The sequence below is a fragment of the Carassius gibelio genome, chromosome B6 (assembly GCF_023724105.1).
Source record: "Carassius gibelio isolate Cgi1373 ecotype wild population from Czech Republic chromosome B6, carGib1.2-hapl.c, whole genome shotgun sequence".
Classification (NCBI taxonomy): Eukaryota; Metazoa; Chordata; class Actinopteri; order Cypriniformes; family Cyprinidae; genus Carassius; species Carassius gibelio.
Window position 1 is genome coordinate 25,444,538 of NC_068401.1, and position 19,864 is coordinate 25,464,401.

The window sequence follows — 19,864 nt, forward strand, 5'->3', positions numbered from 1 at the left end:
GCTATTATATTAAGATAACAAATAATACAAACAAAACTATACTATAAAATAGGCTATGCATGACATTATTGAACTCTGTTCATGAATATTCATGAGATGTATATAGATATTATAAAAAGAATGGCTGGATGGATAAAGTCACATTACAAAGAATCTTGTTTAATATGTAATTTAATATATTTCATTCAGGATCAGGTCAAACGTAAAAAAGTGTCACTGAATGTGCCAAAGTTAAATAAAGTAAAAACGTGTATATTTATATTATTGTTCTCTTTCAGGGTAGTTTTGTATTTGCTGTCAGGGGCCAATATTAACGTTTTTTTTTATATATATATAAAAAAAATACAAAAACGTAACCTTTCTAAAATGCAAAAGAGGGTTTTCATTAAAATGTTCAAGGTAGATAGCATAGAGCTGTGTAATCAAACGTATGTATACAGTGAATGGCCTAAATCAAGCCCTAATTGCATAATTACCTTACCTTAAGCGAATGTCTGAAACGGTTTCAACAGGGGGGAAGAATTTTAAAAAATTCACATGTAGTACCTCAATGTGTCCATAGATGGCGCTTGATCCATATCTAAATGCAACTTTAGCAGCATCACCTCTTGGCAACTCACACACACACACAAACATGTACGACACACAAGCAGAGGGAGACATACACACACACACACACAGAGAGAGAGAGTTTACTCGGTCGCTGCAGTCACGCTCATTTCTCCGGAGCTCTGGCTGCGGATGCTGCCGTCTCTCCTCCTCCATCTCCACGAGGATGCTGGAGCGCACAGAGGCGGACGGAGGCGAGCGCATCGGGCCGCCTGAAATCACCCATATCTCGTCGGCTATCCTGTACCGTCACTTTCCCAAACTTACAAGAACTATGAATGGGGGTCGATGCTGAATAATCTGGGCGGACGTGTTCTGTATGCCGCCCCTTCTTTCTAATCGTCAGCTGCATCAGCTGTTGCTCTGGGAAAACTCGAGGCGACTCCCACTCTGAGGGCATCGGATACGGGCATCACTCCACGATGCATCCTCTGTCTTCCTGACTCCTCCTAACACAGCGGATGCTGCCTGCATCATTAATATTTGATCAGCACCTGGTATCACAGCAGCAGCTCGCCACTCCTGATGGAGAAAGCACAATCTGTACAAGCACAGCCTGGATCCAAGGCGCATGAAAGTCCAGCAGAAGACATCTCCAACCTCACGGATGAAGAGCTCCTCCAATGGAGCAAAGAGGAGCTGGTGCAGCGACTCCGAAGGTCCGAAGCCGATAAAATGACCGTCATTCTGGATCACAGTAATCTGATTCGGGAGGTGAACCGCAGCCTCCAGCTGCATCTGAACGAGATCCGGGGGCTGAAGGTGAGTAACACACCTGCGCTCTCTGAGGATGTGCCACAAGCACCTAGGTGCACATCATTCTTCTTTTGAGAACAACGCACTGAAAATTTTCTTGCTGCATTATATGCTTTTCTTTTGATTAAAACGAAAAGCTTCTGGAAAAAAAGAAAGAAAATTACTTAACACTGATATAAGCAAAGTACCTTAGTTTATTATTATATATATATATATATATATATATATATATATATATATATATATATATATATATATATATATAATACACACACACACACACACACACACACACACACACACACACACACATATATGTGTGTATTATATATATATATATATATATATATATATATATATATATATATATATATATATATATATATATTTATAATTTATAATCAATAATTTATATTTTTTATTTATGTTTGAACTGCTGGTAAAACATCCATTGTGAATGAATGTGAGCATTTCACAATTTTTAACCATGAATGTTACATATAAATAAACATTCATAAAAAAATTCACAGTGTTGTCGAAGGTGTCTAAAAAGGAACAGATTATTTTAAAAAATTCTTTATTATTATTTTTTTTAATTTCAGCTTTATGTCATATTAAGACAATGACCACATCTGTCAAGTTCCATAAAAATAGTCCATATGACACTTGCAAGTTTTTTTTTGAAGCCATGCAATATAGCTTAGTTGACGTTCACTGCAAATATTTTGAAGCTCTTCAATCTTAATGTCATGTTCAATCATCATGTGTCATGCAGAGTTTGGTAACATTGATGCCAAATCCATTTGGCTCTCATGTGTGTCAGGTGAGCTGTTGCTTCAATGGACAAGCAGAGTTTTTTGTCAAATGTGGCACATACAAGAAAATCATAGTTTTAGACTGTTCTATTTTGGATCAGTGTTAGAAATGCATGAGAGCTCTGCTTGAACAACCCCTTTTAACTAGACTTTAGTCTCATAATGAATTATTAAATCAAATAAATTATATGATATAGTTTGTATGGCCTCAAGAATAGCAACATTTTAAAATATGTAAACACATTTTGTATATTTTGTTTTCCCAATTGTGGTGAAGGAGGTAAACCAGAAGCTGCAGGATGACAATCGGGAACTGCGAGACCTGTGCTGTTTTCTGGACGATGACCGGCAAAAGGGCAAGCGGGTGTCGCGTGAGTGGCAGCGTCTGGGTCGCTTCAGTGCCAGCGTTATGCGTAAGGAGGTGGCACTTTATCTTCAGAAACTGACAGAACTGGAGCGCAAGCAGGATGAGGTCATTCGGGAGAACCTGGAGCTTAGGGAACTTTGTCTGCTGATAGACGAGGAGAAAGGAGGCAGTGGAAGGGAAGGAGGCCAAAGTGGGACGGGGTCCATTGGGTGTCGTAACTCCATTGATAGCCAGAGTGGGCTTTTGGTACCCAGCTTGATGCGGGACGTGGGGGACGGAAGCAGTACTTCTAGTGCTGGAAGCGCTGACAGCTCTGAGCATCCACACCATAAGCAGCCACAGCCGCCGTCTAGTGGTGGAATTGGGAATAAAAGCCCAGAGATCCAGAAGGCTCGTCCTGGGAAAAGAGGGGAAGGAGAACGGGTGGAGATCTCCAGTCCTGACCCTCCCGTCCGACACAGAAGCACCAGCCTGGAGTATCCCTTCATACTGCCCCAGCCCTGCCGACCACGCTGTGGCTCCATATCTGTCCCTGACCATCGGCTGATTAGAGGGCTTAGTCCAGAAAAGTACAGTCGATCCCTGGGCCACCGGAGTCCGGAGACTCATCCGAAGCACCATCTGGCTACAGGACAACCCATGAATCCTGAGCTCTACATCCAGAGGCACAGGGGCAGCTTAGGAAGTGGGCCTGGGAGTCCAGAAGCTAGACACCTGCTGCTAGGAACATCAGAGCTCCACCATGACAAAAGCAAGCTGGGAGGAAGTAGTCCTGAGATGCTGAGGCACCAGTACAGCATGAGCCCTGAACATGGGAAGTTTGGCAGCCCTGGTAGAGAGATGTCACCTCGGAGATTGGCAGGAGAAGAGCTGTCGCCACACCATCGGAGCCTTTACAATGGCGTGAATGGTGGGTCTGACTTGCAAAATTGCACATATTTGAAATCACTGAAGGTGTGCTTTTATGCCGGAGAAATATATCTCCTTTCTCAATTTTTATCCCATGTTCACCAGTTTAGTATTAGCTAATACACAAAAAATATGATCTGATAAATGGTAAAATGAGAAACAGATCTTTAAGAGCTCTGATCAAAAAATGTGCACGTTTCCATTTTTTGATATTGACATTGTCACGTTCAAGTGCTTTGTTGTTGGAAAGAAAAGGAATTATGGAGTATGGCAAAATTATTCTTGCCTATTTCTTGGGGAAATCTTATTAAAGCCATATATATATATATATATAGAAGATATTTAGCCAGTATCCAACAATGAGTACAGTGTAGCATCCCATTCATTGGCAACCATATAAACATTACCCATTCTGTTCCTGGCACTATCCTGCAGAGTTTACATCTGAAACAGCCTGAAAAAGCTAATCAAGATTATTAGATACATCTGGTGTTTGGCCAGGTTGGAGTTCAACTCTGCAGGACATAAGACGTCTAGAAGCAGGACTGTACACCCTAATCTAGCAATATAGTGTCAAATAAATGTTATAAATGCTGTGTAAAATATACATAATATGCATCATACAGTTATTTACACATTTGGTTTTCTCCTCCGCCATGTTTTAAGTTTATGGCCCGCTCAGCTCTGAAACTCTTGAGTTTCCCAATCATAAATATGGCTCCTGAGGCCATTAATGTCCAATTTCCAATTTCCGATAACTGCAATATCAGGTGAAGGCATCATAACCCTGATCTCTAATGATTGCTGATGTCGAGGTCTTTGCAGTTTTCTTCAGACTAACCTGCCACCCACAGGCAGATTGCAATGGACTCTGCTGAAGTTACTCACGATTGGCTCATCCATCTTGAAACACAGTTAATTATTTCTCCAGAGACACCAGACCTATGCCTGGTATCAATGAGTATCAAATCTAAACAACTGGACACTGCGTTAGATGTTACCATACAGACAGTGTCCTATTTTGCCTCATTTAAGAAATGCACATATCTAGTACTAGTACTAAAAATGTACAATAGCGTGGTTTGGTACTAAGAGGTCCTCTATAGAGAATACTATGGAATACCATGTATTAAAAACCATTGAATTTACATTAGCAAAAACCATCACAAAGATCATGCTAATGCAGGACCAATACTTCAGCATGCATGCACACACATAATAGGTGAAATGATAAATCATATGCTTCATTTAAAATCACACACTGAGTACACCTGAAGAACTTTCTTAGTCTGTTAAAAAAGTATGTTCTACATATGTGTGCAGTAAGAATGTAATTGGGACTTCTACATCCGCCATATTGGCTTTGTCATGTGTCGTTTCACTGCCATTCACAACTTTTCTTCTTCAGCGTCATGGAATAGTAAAATGTAGCATTTATATAGCAGGGAAGTTGACATATTCAGACATAACTCTAAGTTTTGTCTTTCTGCTGCTTTATGTAAGTACTTTATGAAATTGCTAGCTTGTGAGAGAAAAGATGTGCTGACTGTTCAAAATCTCATGATTTTAAATAAACACACACAAACACACACTAGAGAAATGGTTCAAATCAAAGGCGCTAGGCAGCTATGTGCATATCCCACAGCTGCAGATAACGATTTCTACAGGAGAACATGCTGAGTAGCCCATAGTTCACACCGTCCATAAAACACTCACCTCAAGGTGAAAGATGTGACTCACTTTGCATTCATTAGCTTCAAGAAATGCCCCCTTAAGGTGAAATAAGGACCAAGAAAGAGCAGATTGATGTCCATATTTAAATAACTCAAAATACAGAAGAACTTCTTTAGCTGACTCTCTACAGTTACATTAGCTTCCCTCATATCAGATAAGATTTATTTGTTACGTTTACGGTAGCACCTTCCTGGTGACGAAATAACATTCTCTCACTGTCAAAATGAAATCGATAATAGTTGTTGAAAGATATTAGCTTTACAACTGGCAAAGAACCACAAGAATGGCTTTCAGCTCAGCACTAACAATAAAAGGTAATTGCTAACAAGATGACTGTTGTTGTTGGATACTGTGGTTTCAGCATTGTCCTACGTGTCTGTAATGCTGCTGTAGACATTTGTCACTGTCACAGTCTCTTCTGGTGTTGGTCCCAAAGGAAAAACCACACGTCCACTGACCCTGTAACACTTCCACATCATCCATATCTTCCTCTGAGCGACCCTAATGCAGCTCTGAAATGCTTTGCAGTGTTGATGATCTAATAGAGTGTGTGGAAAGTATTGGTTTTAAAGGGGTAGTACACTACAAAAAAGAAAACCTATAAACATTTTCCCACCAAACTAAATAAGATATTTTGAAAAACATTGTTCTGGCATCTGTATTTGTTGGTTTTACAGAGAATCGATCAGTATTGTCAGCATTTACTGTTGCGGTCATGGTGCCTAAACAGCCAATGCTATTTATTTATTTTGTAGTAAACTGCATTTTTAAGTTATATTACTGTCATATCACAGTTTAACCAGGATTATATCACAGTTTGTGACATAAGAGCTTTGTATGTCTATTTCCAGACCGGCATGATGGAAGTCTTTACCATATTGACATTGCATTATGTAGCTATTAATTCAAATGGAGTGTGTTGCAGTGTGTGCAGTCGGTACAAATCATAAACGTAGTATTTGTTGTGGGAATTAAACTTGTGCGTAGCTCTGGATGATCCTGTAAGAGGTTTTCAGAGAATTATTATTTTTCTGCTTTCTTAGCATGCAGCTATTATTCAAAAAGCCAGAGCACATGATCATAAACATCACAGTGACTTCAGCCAACAAAGTTCAGATAAATGAGCATCTAAATAACAGCGTCACAAGACAATCCCTCTGCGTTTTTCGCTGAAATCCTGCATGAAAACAAGCCCCTCTTGACCTCATCTAAACTAATCTATATGCCATCCTGCTGCTAACCTTTTTTCTGGGTAAGACGCAGGGCGGCTTTATTTGGACTTTGCATGGGAATCACGTTGTACAGTAGCTAATGCTGTCGGCTCATGCTGGAAATTTGGTCGCTGGTTTTGGATTTCACATGAAAGCTGTTTCCATACAGGCAGTATTTGGCAGCATCTGTCAATATTCTGATGACTTGAAAAGTCTGAACATTTAAATGAGGGCATTGTTTTATAGGCAGAGAAAAATGGGTGCTCCATTCTTTGTTTCTCTCTCTATCGCTTGGCTCAGATTTGTATTTATATTTTTTTGCTGACCCCGCACAATGAACAGATGGAGGGACCAGAGTGTTTGTTTTTAAACAGAGCAAGGTTAAAGGACCGGTTCACCCAAGAATGAAAGTTCTGTCATCATTTACTCACCAACATGTCATGCCAGACCCGTCCTGTCTCTTCTGTGGAACATTTTTAATAATACAGTATTCAATCTTTTCCATCCAGCTGTAGTGAGCTTTGCAAACTAAGCACCATAAAAAATAAAAATCATAAAAGTATTCCATGTGACCCAGAAGCCATACAATAGCATGGAGTGATTGTGAAATAAATTTGAATTTGAAATCATTTGAAGCTGACATCGCTGCTTCTCTCATAAACTCAGTGACATGATCATGTTTTCTAGCATGTTGAATTACATCAGTGTGCTTGTTTTAGCTTTTCTGCTTAAAACTTTTGAAACTCTTATGCATGTGAGATTTCTTTCTCAGCTACTTTCACTTCAGTTCAAACTCTGGCAAATCTCAGACCTTCCTAATAATTCAGATAAGAGCGAGGCTTTTAAAGAGGAGACAAAGCGGCCATTACACAACTCCTGATAATACAGAAGTCAGACCTCTTCAGTCTCAAACTCTCAGTCTCCAGGGAAGCCTGTGGTTTAGGCAGACCTGTATCTGAAATGGGAGTGTGTTAGTTTGAGCCTGAATATTGTGTGTGCTCCTATGTGATCTTGGGAGATAGCCCCCTCTGACTCCGGCTCTAAATTTAGCCCAGAAGCTGACGGCTTTCTTAATGTTTACCTCCACACATACAGTAGGCAAAGACCTTTCCCCCACTTCCACTAACAGTCTTACAGGTGTCCTGCTGAATAATCAGGTAAACACTCAAGCCCTTGCTAATTTCATTTCATTTCATTTCATTTCATTTAGCAAAGTTTACACCCTTTATAATAAAAGTTACATTTAAAAAAAAAACTAAAGTAATTTTATTTTATTTTATTTTAGTAATACAATTTTAATTTTGTAATTTTACTGTATAATGGTTCCATTTTTTTTTTTTTTACATATTTCTTTAAGTTAAAATTACAAATATATTGTATAGGGAAGGTTGCATTTGTATTATTTTATTTTATAATTTGTTTTACACTTTTAACAAATTATACAGTTAGTATAATTAGTACAGTTTACACTTTTAACAAATTATTGTATAGTGAAGTTTACATTTTTGTTTTATTTAATTTAAATAATTTTAGTAAAGGTTACATTATATTTTATTTTAGTACAGTTTATACTCTTTAACAAGTTATTATTAAAGGTTGCATTTATTCTATTTTATTTTCAGTTGAATTGACACCAATGACTTTGGTTGTAAAAATATAAAAATAATTAGGCAATAACATCAACTGTGTACAATAGAAATTTAATTTACAAATCTAAGATGCAAAAATATGTAAATATTATTTTATATAAAGGTGAAAAAACTAAAAAAGGAACTGACTCGCATGTGAAATTTATTGAATGATATATATGGGCTCCTTGTCTTCTTTAGCATTGTTTAACTGATGCTCAAAAATGTTATAGAGAGTAATAGGCTTACATTTAGGCAGTGGCCAGGTTTAAGGTTAAGGTTTTAACAAAAACAGGATCTGGCAAGTTATAAAACGTCCTATAATTCTTCCCCTGTGCACCATATTTGAGTGTTTTTTTTCCCTGGGAAAGAATATTACAGTGAGCTCTTAGTCATGGGCCTCTAATGGATTGTCACGGCGGGCTCAGCTCAGATTGCTGAGTCATGGCTTTGTGTGAGGATTGTACATTTCTCAAAAAAAAAAAAAAACCCTGCTTTGCATCTCCACGTGTTTTTGCACCATGCATAGCTGCAAAAACAACTGTTTTCTGACAGGTTTCCTATTTCCATGTATTTCAGCAGTAGCACACAGTAAAATCCTGTTGTTTTTGTGTTTAATATGAAAATAATAAGTTATGTGTGTGATTAAGAAAACTAAATCTGAACTGAACGTGACTCTGTCTGAAGGGATATGGTTTAACACAGTCGTGAGATGCATGAATGTGCTGTGAGCTTCATTAGGCAATGACCTTCAGTTTGCATGTTCTGAGAGGTCCATTGTGGCTATTCTTTGGATGATACAGTATATGACATTATTTTAGTGTGTTTAAAAGTGCTGTAAGCAATTTCAGCTCTTTTTACTTGAATCACACAACCAGCAAAATTGAACAGACAAAATAATTAGCATTCAGAGAGAATTTCCACGGTCGCTGAAACATCTTTTCTTTTTATTTATTTTCGCCGAGTCTAAGGGCTTTACATCTCAGAAATTAGATTTTGGTTAATCTTTAATTTCACAGATTATTTTTCTGCACAGTTGTTATGCTACAACAACAAGAAATTAAAGCGTATGGCAAACATTGAGTCTCATTCACTAAATATGCGTAGGCACAGATTTTTGCGTGAAATGTGCGTACGGACGTTTTCACGAATAAATCATGATTCATCAAAAACTTTCGTACTAAAATGTATTCTAAATGTACGAAAAGATTAAACAACTTATACCACACGTACACAATAATCATGGCATGTAGGCATGGCACACTTGGTACTGCTTGAAGACATCGCGGTGCGTGCTCTAAGGACAGAGCGCGTCTTTAGAGAGCGCACAGATATGTTCGCGGAGAGTGACGAATGGCTGTTCAGTCGCTTTAGGTTGCCCAGAGAAGTCCTCATTGATTTATTCAACTCACTGGAACCACACCTAAGCCACATCACCAACCACTCTCACCCTATACCACCTTATCTCCAAGCCTGTGTTTAACCCTTGCTTCCTTTTTACCTGTGCCCGTTATGCCAGTGGATACACTTTTAAATAACAAATAATTTTTCCTGGCTTCCACCTCCGACAGCAAAACCTCACGTTCATTATCGTTAAAGTTATTTTTCTTTGTTTTTTTGTTTCGGTGCCATAATTGTCTTTCTCTGTACAAGTGCCTCGTTGTGGAAAGCCCTCCTATATGGAGCTGGTTTGGGCGTGAATTATGCTAATTACTGACCTCGTGCACGCGGGCGCTCATTTAGAAGACTCCAAATTCACTAACAGAAGAACGAGCTTAAGAACAAGCTCATGTGCGTACGCACGTGTTGTGAATTAGGCGGAAAGTTATCGTGAGAAGTTCAAATGTGCGTATAAATAAGAAAATTGTACGCAAAAATTAGTGAATGAGACCCATTGTCATTTTTCATGCATTTTTTGCTGCATATATTGCTAAAGTCCCAAGAATGGAGCAAAATCTGATCTGGTTACAAATGACATATTTCCTCTGCAGAGGCTAATGTTTGGAGAACATGCAGAATTAGGGTCATTAGAAGTGCAGATGTATGAAAATGATTAACTAAGACAACATCTGTGCTTTTATAGGCAAGTATTTATGAAACTACTTGGAATTATGCCTTTTGAATAATAAAAATGACGGTACAAATAGATTGCAAGCAAATGTCCACATTGGTGAAAAAAATAATAATAATATTTTTTTTTCCAAAAGTGTGTGCAAGTTGACCTTATGATGTCTATATCGATTTATAACTGTTTTATTTTAATTATTAATTCTAAATAACTGAGAATAGAGCAAGTAGCTCTTCTTCTTAGTGAATTTTGTGACCCCCCCCCCCCCACTTTCAGAGCTTAAGCATTTCCATGATCTGTAAAAATATAGGACATTCTCCCATAATCCCTGTTTTACAAAGATGGAAATGTGTAAGTCTGTGTGCATTTGCTGTAGCAGTGTGTTTGTGTATTTGTTATAGAGATGGGAGAATGTGAAAGAGATATTCATCTTGACAGAAGTTTGTACAAATATGAAATCACACATCTTGACCTCAGTGACCCCTCTCAGGATAGACTGTATCTGACAGATCCGAGTCACAACACATTGCATGAATATCAGCCCATGAGCTCTCAGGGCAAATTGAACATTATAAGCTACCAGCCAAGAAGCGCAGTGACATTATAAAAGCCCACACAATGCAATTTCAATATTCAAGCTCAAGAGCTAAACGCATGCTTAGGGCATTATTATAACGTAAAGCCTTGTATAATGATTGTTAATGTTAATGGTATAGGATGCAACGAGATTTTGATATCATGCCATGTTCAGCATAAATGATCTATTAATTCAATAACCCCAAAAGACTTCATACTTAAAAAAAATTTTTTTAAAGGCCTTTTAGTATAATTGTATAAATGTTCACCTTCAGGTCGTAGAACACCTTTTGCTATTACACTGTCAGTAATATTCAACATGAACACTTTGAATATATTCATCAGTTTTTAGAAAAATCATGCATTACAGTATATATCAGACATTTGATTAAAGTTTATTTGTTCATCTCTCAGTCTTCATTGTAATATACGTTTTGACCTTCACAATAAAAAACTACAGAGCTTTGATAATAAAATTAAGCATTTAAATATCATTGTGATAATACATTATTGGCAGATATAGAGTGACAACTGATGTATTTATGCGTGACATTGATTTACATTACAAGCTGTCAGAATAATCTTATTTTTTGTCATGGAAATCTCAGCAAATTAACCAAATTGTCTATTTATGGTCAGTTTTGCTCTCTTCTTCTCAAACTTTAAAAATTGAATGGAACACATTTGTCATTTGTAAAAATGTGTAGCCCTTTTTGCTTTAAAGTCAAAATAAAATGGAAGTAGCAACAGATATTTTCTCCCATTTATATGTCAATCATGATTTGTTGTATACTGTGCAATGGGTTCATAAGTGCACTAAATGATCGGAGGGGTCCTGCATATGTCAAAAGTCTCTGTAACATTTTGGCCCAATAACATTTTGATTAATATTTATGAGGCCAAAACAAATAAAACATTTTTTTTTTTTTACCATAAACATGGGTAAATTATAATCACAATATCTTCTCTAACATGCATTTAAAAAACAGATAGGATGAATTTTTATACCAAGTCAAGCAAAGCCTGATGATCATGTCATCCAGTATGATTTGAGTACACTGTGCTTCAATGGACACAAAGTCTTGATTGCATGATACTGGGAACCCTTGGTTTTGATTTGTTTCATCAACAAATATTGATTTGATCCTTATCCTTGATCATCCTTTGAGCATTTGTGGAGCAGAGTCCAAAACCTCTTTGTCGTTCTTATTATCTTCTGTTTGATCAAAGCAGAGGGTCTATCTCTCTCCAGGACATCAGTTTTGCTCTGCGTTCCCGGTTGTTCCTGGGCTTTATCCGCTTTCACGTTGTGAATGTTAGCGGATAAACTGGCCAGGATGTCTGCTAAAGCCTCCTAAAGTGTTTCTTAGAAGTCCACAGCCTGGCATGAATCTTTTATGGCTGACTGCGCATGCACGCCTGAAGCAAATATGATAACGAGATGAAAAAACAGAAGTGGTGAATGAAACAGAGCACTACTGATGCCGGCTTAATGGAGGAGAGTTCAGGAAGAATGGATGTGTCATCACTATCTGAATGAATATCGAATGACTTTGAACAGTTCAGAGTACAGGAAAACTGGCTAAGCCTTGATGAGCCTGCCAATGAAAGGTGCATGTCAGTAGCTACTCTTAAGAAGAGTCTGAATGAGAATGTAGAAGTGACACTGTGAATTGTATTTAACCATATGCTCTTACTCTGGTAAATACACCATCCACAAAGTGAGGTTTTTCAGCCCAAAGGACTGGTACTGTGTCTGCTTGTGTGTGTGTTTGACGGGGCAGCATATGGGAAAAGCAGACAGGTTCACAGTTGGTTTAGTCTGGGCAGACATGCAGGAGAAAATGTTGTCGCCAGGCTCTGTAAAGAAGGAAAACAGGAGGGTTTGCCTGTGGTCTCCAGTGTGCAACTAAACCTTAAAAAGAGAAAATAACTACTCAGGCGCTGTGAGGGCAACAAATTATGTCAAGAGCCTCTTATTTCCTACAGACCACCCTCGGTGTCAGCCTTAATGTGCACAAACCACAATGAAATTTACCAACACCTCTGTGAAAAGCCAGATCTAAATGCTTTTCATTCTGTGCCCGTTTTTGAGGACTGTATTATGACAATAAGCTGATATAAGTCATCTCAAGGACAACAGCAATTCCCCATTTTTCAGTGTCCTTGGTTCCTTGATTTTTTTTGGCATCTACTGTATGGTTCCATGAAGAAACTTAAACATAAATGGAAACTTTCCAGTATATATAATGACACCACAACCTTGATGCACTGCAAAAACTGAATATAACTGTAAAATTGTTTTTTACTACAGACTCAATATTTTTTTTCTTTGTAACAGCATGGCTTCTACAGACTTCATCCAAATTCATCTTTGCTTAACAATCTTTGAAAGGTCTTTTGTGGATTTATATGCTAGCATTAAAAACATAAACCCCTATAGAGAAAATCAATGGGCTTTGTTCTTCCATATCCGACTGCTGTGGACAACAACTTCATAAAAGTCTTTTTTTTTTATCTTCACAGCTTTGATATCAGCAGGATGTTGCAGCAACAACTGCAGGAACGTGAAGCTCTGGGACAGGTGAGTTCAGCTCAAATGACTTCGGCTCTGTTCCAAAACCAAGTGAGCTGCCTACATAGACAGCATTTTAAGGCATCACTGGTGTGCTCCTGAAGTGAAAGCTATTTCAAAACAGTAGGCGGCTAAATAATGCTGCCTTACAAGAAAGAGCAACAGCTAAGGCAGCATTCTATCCTTTGCTGATGGATTGCAACAAACTACAGTAAGTGCAGATTTTCTGTAAATATGACAAAATGACAAATGTAAACATCATTTATTTAAAGTATCAATGAAAAAAAAAAGTTCTAAGTGATTACAAATTGAATTATTCTACCAAATATTTACATACCAACAAACTCACTGAAATAGTTCCACAGTTCTACAGAAAAAAACAAGTTGCAGAGAAAGAGAATCTTTCAAAAATCTAACCACCACAAATCCAGAGACACCAAAATGCTCATTATATTAAGTAGGTACACAGAATTGTATTTCCTGGCAGACTGACCTGCTCACCCCGGCTCCCGGAAATTGTGAAGCAGTCAGAGTTCTGTCTGATCTGATTTTCCCAAGTGCTTTCCAGTTTTGTGTGCAATATGCATGAACAGACTGTGCTGTCTGAGGCTGATCCTAATGGGGTTGCTGTCTATAGAGCATTTCGATTTTCATTTCAGTTAGAGGGCTGTCAAAAAGAGACGTAACACAGCGAGGCAGCTTACTATAGTTAAAAACAGAGCTCACATGTCCCCATGTCCATGCATATATGCATCCATATGTGTATGAATACAATGGTAGAGGTGACTCTGTCTATCAGTGATCTCATAAGGATGCCCAGCAGGGGCAGAAAATGTTTTTGTTAATATTTAATAGCTGAAAGGCAGACGTTTGTCCTTAGGGATTACTCACCAATCCCATCAAGATTTCACAGGGATTATGATTTTCCCCTTGATTTTCAATTTGTTGTAATTAAAGACACCAACTTCCATGCCATACAGGGATGATTTCTGTAATCCTCTTGTAAAACCTGTCAATAAATGATAAATGTTGTCATCATTTACTCACCTTCATGTTCAGACCCCTCCCTGTATTATTGCCTTTCCTCTGTATAACAAACAAATATTATATATACTGTCAAGCTCCCAAAAAAACCCTTTGCTGGAGTTCTCAAGTCTTATTTATGCTTGCATTTAGTCGACAAAAGCAAGTTTGAAAAATGCTGCATATGTTTAAAATACAATAGAGGCACTTCAGAAGACTTGAAATATAGAGCACAAGTCCTATGGAGTTCATTTCTGGTGGCTTTTAGCCTATTTTGGAGCTTGACAGTATAAATCACCATCCATTTTACTTGAATGAATAACTAAAGCCCTCCTGAAGATCTCTTTTTTTTTGTTCTTGTTGTTGTTTTGTTTCACAGAAAAACGAAACTTATACAGGGTGAGAACAAAACAGAGGTTAGTAAATGATGACACATGTATGTATGTGAAGACTACATTAAATCGCTCTACATATTTCTGTCCAGTGTTGACATAAGATGTATTTGGAATAGCAAGAGTAGTATGCTAGTATTGTCATGACCTGGCTCTAAAGCCATGACAAAAATAGAAGGACGCAGTTTTAAATGTATTATTATATTTTTATTATTATATATTATTATTTATTATGAAATGTATTAACTAAACAAAAACACAGATACAACCACTAACATAACATAATACAACTGTGAAGTGTGAACATCAGTAAGGTCAGTAGAATGAGGTGCATGTTTGGATGAATGGAACGTATACTGTTGCGTGTTGCATGAACAAAGCAATTAGTGCACGGGTGAGAAGGGCTCTCCCTTAACAAAGAGAGTGCTAGGTTTATGAAGGGCGTGAAACACCTGGGCCCAGGTGTCCCCAATCTCACTGACAACCGATAGCCACGCCCCCTGCAACAAAGAACAAACCAGACACAAGGAAACAGGCCAGACCTACAGGCCATCACAGTATACAACTCTAAAATAAGCTACTTTTCTTACTGAAGATGTAAAAACTAATCGGCTGCTGGCATTTGATGGGAAAAAATCGATGCATGTGCATTATTAATTGTACTGAAGGTGCACTTGTAGTGTATTTCAAATTTTAAAAGTCTGTTTTAAAAAACTGTACTTGCAGATAATATAATACTTGAAAAACTACATTTTTTTCAGTTGTTCTTTAACACTTTTAAAAAGTGCACTTTGTAATACTTTGTACACTTATTTTGGTGTTGACTAACATATCAAAGCACACGTAAAGCATGTATAATTATAATTTGATTATTGTTACTATATTTTAAGTGAAACTCAAATTTTATCATTACAATAGTATAATATTTAAATATGGGACGTACAAATTTCAGCAAAAATTACACAATAAGAACAGAGATGGAAAAGCACTAAATTCAAAACTGTTCCACAGAAGTAACACACTTTGGTGGATGTTAGTTAGTTTTTCTAACAAAATATCCATAATATTAACCAGGTACAGGTAAAGAATGTTTTTTACCATAAATGATTCGTCTGTGGACTTACACATATTGCATAGACAATAGAAATAACTATAAAAAAAATTACTTAAAAAGAAGTGTACACTTACAGTAAGACCTTAATGTACTTAAGTGTAGTACTTATGTACTTAAGTTCAAGTAATCACACATACATGTAAGTTTTAATTCAGTTTAATTTTATTGTAAATGTAATTAAGAGTCTGAAAATGGTATGCACTTAAGTTTATTCTTTTAAGGCCAATTTACAAGTTTTTCCAACATACTGCTCATGATATTAACAAGGTACTGTATAGGTAAAGTATATTTTAGTTACAAAAAATGCGTTCACTGTGGACTTATACATATTGAAAAGACAATAGAAATAATTTTGAAAAAGTAGTGCACTTAAAGAAAGACCCTAATGTACTTTGGTGAAAGAGCAACCTTAAGTTCAACTAATCACAAGAAATGTAAGTTATGATACAATTTCATTTAGTTGTAAAAGTAATTAAGTATCTGAAAATGCTATGCGCTTAAGTATATTTTTTTAAGGCCAATTTGTTAGGTTTTGCAACATAGTGCTCATAATATTAACCAAGCTAAAATATATTTTAGTTACTATAAATGGATTCGACTGTGGACTTGTGGAAAGACAATAGAAATAATTATGAAAAAGTAGTGTACTGACCTTAATATACTTAAGTTCAAATAATCACACTTAATATAAATGTAAATTATAACACAATTCAATTTAATTGTAAATCAAATGTGATTGTGTGTCCTTTTCATCCTTTTAAAACCAATTCACACTGCACAGACAGTCACAGCCAGTGCTGATAGCCAACCCAACAAACTTCCATTTCAGCATGTTCAGTCGGAAAAAACAAGTGCTGACCAACGCCAACAGGGCTAACAAACTGATCTGACAAAACCCGATGAACATGCCTGTCGATGTTTGTTGTCATCTGTTGGTGCAGTGTGAACTGACTTTAAAAGCATACTAGTTTTGTAATAAATACAATTTTTAATGCACTGTAAACCCTGATAAGTTCACAGAACTCAACAAATATTTTGTAACAGATTACACAAAAACATTTAAGTGATGTTTTTAAATGTTTTAAGTTTACATAAACTTAAAAAAAAATTATTCCAGTTGCCTTAAATTATCTCAGAGTTATCTTAAATAATTATATTTCTGAACTTATAATTAGGGAGTAATTCACTCATAATTATATCTATTTTTCAACTCCTATAATGTGGGAAATACACTCAAAATTAGGCTTTTGCTGTCCATCCTCAGTCTAACCACAGGCTCTACTCTTCACCACAACGGTAACACTACAAATCCAACATAACATAAACCTTTGTAAAATCTAATATAACACAACATTTATGTATTAACTTATGTCCCTCTATGTTAATCTTGTGTAAAAACACACAAAATAACACTTAATTTCTAAATTTATTTTCCTTGTTTTCTGATGCAAAGCATGCTGGGAACTAGAAAACACAATCATTTTAAGTTCACCTCACTACAACAAATTTTTGAGTTAACAGAACTTATTTAAATTAAGTCCAATGAACTTTCGTTATTATTTGAGTGCAATTAACTAATTTCATTTGATTAATTTCACTGTTCGGTTTTACAGTGTGGTATGCTCAAATGTACTTCTTTTTGTACCATGGGAACATAAATATTTAAACAAAAGGTTGTAAATGCATATATGGGCTAAAAGTTTATTTTCCCAAATTTTAAGAGTACACTAGCATGTAGATGTTTTAAAACTCAAAAAATTCTACTTTGGTGTTTTATTGCTGTAAACTTCCACAGCTAAAGTGAAATTTGTGTCTCCACAGTTTTGATGGCTCCTCTTGACCACGCTGTTGCTTGGAGGTTCGGATTGATGCAGGGGCCCCTGGAGCCCAGCTCTCACCAGGCATTCCATCCCTGCGCAGGCAGACCCCCTTTGAGTTTTCATAACATAAGTCGCTTTGTGGACCCTCTGGTGCGATCATTTCAGTGGGGACTGGAGCGAGACGCAGGATGTTTTTGGGGTGAAAGACGACGCTGGCACAAACCACAGAAACAGACACACCCACACACGACTATGAGAATCTAAATATCTCCTGTGGTTTACAGATGTTTAACAGTACTTCATTTGGGTAATCAAACACTCGAGCCGTCCCTCTCTCTATATCGTGTCTCTCTGTATCATTCTGAGTAGCAATAGGACACATGAAACACAACGCTGTGGCTTCTCTGAAGGTGCTTCCCTGTCCTTGATGTTTATTTATGCAGTTTCTTTTCAACCAAAGCTATTTGAAATATCTCTATTGCTCATTTTTCATCCAGGCATCTATCAAGGAGTATCAGTATAATGTTTGCTAGTTTTCCATCTCTTGGATCGTTTTTTACATGACTGACACCAGTGCAAGATGTTTGTGTTACGAAAGCAGAATGGACTCTGTACATGTTGTCAGTGACTGAATAACCTCATCAGTGTTTTCACTGATTCTGTGTGTGTATGTGTGTGTGTTTATTGGATTTATTATTCCTTCCCTCCAAGCTCCTGTATATAAGCTAATGAGGTGTTTCTTCACGTTGTTTTATATGCAAAAAATACAGCATAGTACATATAGTAAATTAATGGATTAGTTTTATATGCATATAATGACTATTATTTTTGACTTACAGTCATTATTATAACAATAATAATATGAATATATCTATGTGCAAAATATTAAAGGATTTTCATTATGTACGCTTGCGTGGCATTTATTATTTGTTTCACTAACACTAAAGCGCAAAGCTTTAGCCAGCAATCTGCAGGCGCAGCTAGATTCCCAAGTTGCTAATTCAGTCTGTTTTCATGTAAATTAGACTCGTTCTGCCATGTCAGGATGATAGAAAATTAATGAAACCATCGGATTTGTTTTTCAATTGTTTTTATTTTGTCACAATATCATACAGCCATGAAATTAGAAGCTTTTCGCTTTGGTTTTGAGATTGGGCTTCAGGGCCGACCTCAATCCGCTTCATCATTTCTCAAGCAGGGCGGCTCCACTCGGATTTTACTTTTCTGAGCATTTGCTTGTGATGAAATCAACTGATCCTCTTACTGACACCAGAAACACTGTTTTAAATAAGAACTGTGATGTGCTTTAAGATCCCTGTTAAAAAGGCCTTTTATTACAGAGCTGCATAGACCTTTATGTTCTTTGCAGATGCTTTCTTTTAGGTTCTTAAGAGTTTATTTTTCAGTTTGCAATTCACGGTGGCTTGCACCCAGGTTGCAAATAAAATCAAATCCCTTGTGGGTCTGAGTCTGAAATGTAAAACTAGTGTACTATCCACTGAATACTACACATAATATGCTGTCTTCTATTCTTAAGAAAAAATGCCACAACAAATGTTTCAAGTAGTAGTATCCATGCTATAGTCAAAATTCTCATTACATTGTATTTTTAAATGTAGCTGTTTGAAAATGTCTTAAAAGCTGTTAGCCCAATCAAATCATGAATCAAACATTTTACAAACTGAGACTGTAATTATTTAATTATTATGCACAGTGCATAGTATATACTGCAGAAACAATAGTAAATTAATAGAGTTTTCACTCATTTAATAATACATATTTATACAGAACCATACAGAAGTCTTATTTGCTAGAAGATTTTTCTGCTGCTGTGAAAAGGATGTGCGCAACAGATTCACTTATCTATGAATCAATATCAGTTTCAGTTTCAAACAAACTGATCCACTGTAGACTGTATGCCTGATGTGGAGAGTAAAGGAGAGGCAGGCAGTGCAGTGTGATTAAGACGCATCCTTGCCAGTGCAGGCGAGCTGACAGAGGGCTGCTCTCTCAGGTTCCCTGAGCTGCGCCCAGATCCGCTCTGCTGCATTGCAGTACAGTAAAGGAAAGATGTGAATGCTAGAGAAGTGAGGAGAGCGGTAGGTAAGCAGAGATGGCAGAGATGAGCACAGGAATGGTGGAGAAAAGATGAATTTGATCGAGGAAGTTTGAGCGATTGGAACTGTAGTGGGATAAGGAACAGAAAAGTTATGATTAAAGGGAAGGTGTGTTAGAGAAGTTGTGTTAGAGGGAGGGTGGTTCAACAG

The 19,864-nt window shown here is 37.0% G+C and overlaps 1 protein-coding gene across 2 annotated transcripts; it reads left to right on the forward strand.

Annotated features, from left to right (window-relative positions):
* Positions 1-606: 606 nt before the first annotated feature.
* ccdc85al (coiled-coil domain containing 85A, like) lies at positions 607-18,503 on the forward strand. 2 transcript variants are annotated; one of them, XM_052559230.1, is made up of 5 exons: positions 607-1,371; positions 2,458-3,457; positions 13,200-13,257; positions 14,651-14,687; positions 17,599-18,503. In XM_052559230.1, exons 1-5 carry the CDS (start codon positions 1,135-1,137, stop codon positions 17,602-17,604), a joined length of 1,338 nt encoding a protein of 445 aa, XP_052415190.1. In that variant the 5' UTR covers positions 607-1,134; the 3' UTR covers positions 17,605-18,503. The 2 variants fall into 2 exon arrangements, with proteins under 2 accessions (XP_052415190.1, XP_052415191.1); XM_052559231.1 differs by lacking the exon at positions 14,651-14,687.
* The last annotated feature ends 1,361 nt before the right edge of the window (positions 18,504-19,864 follow it).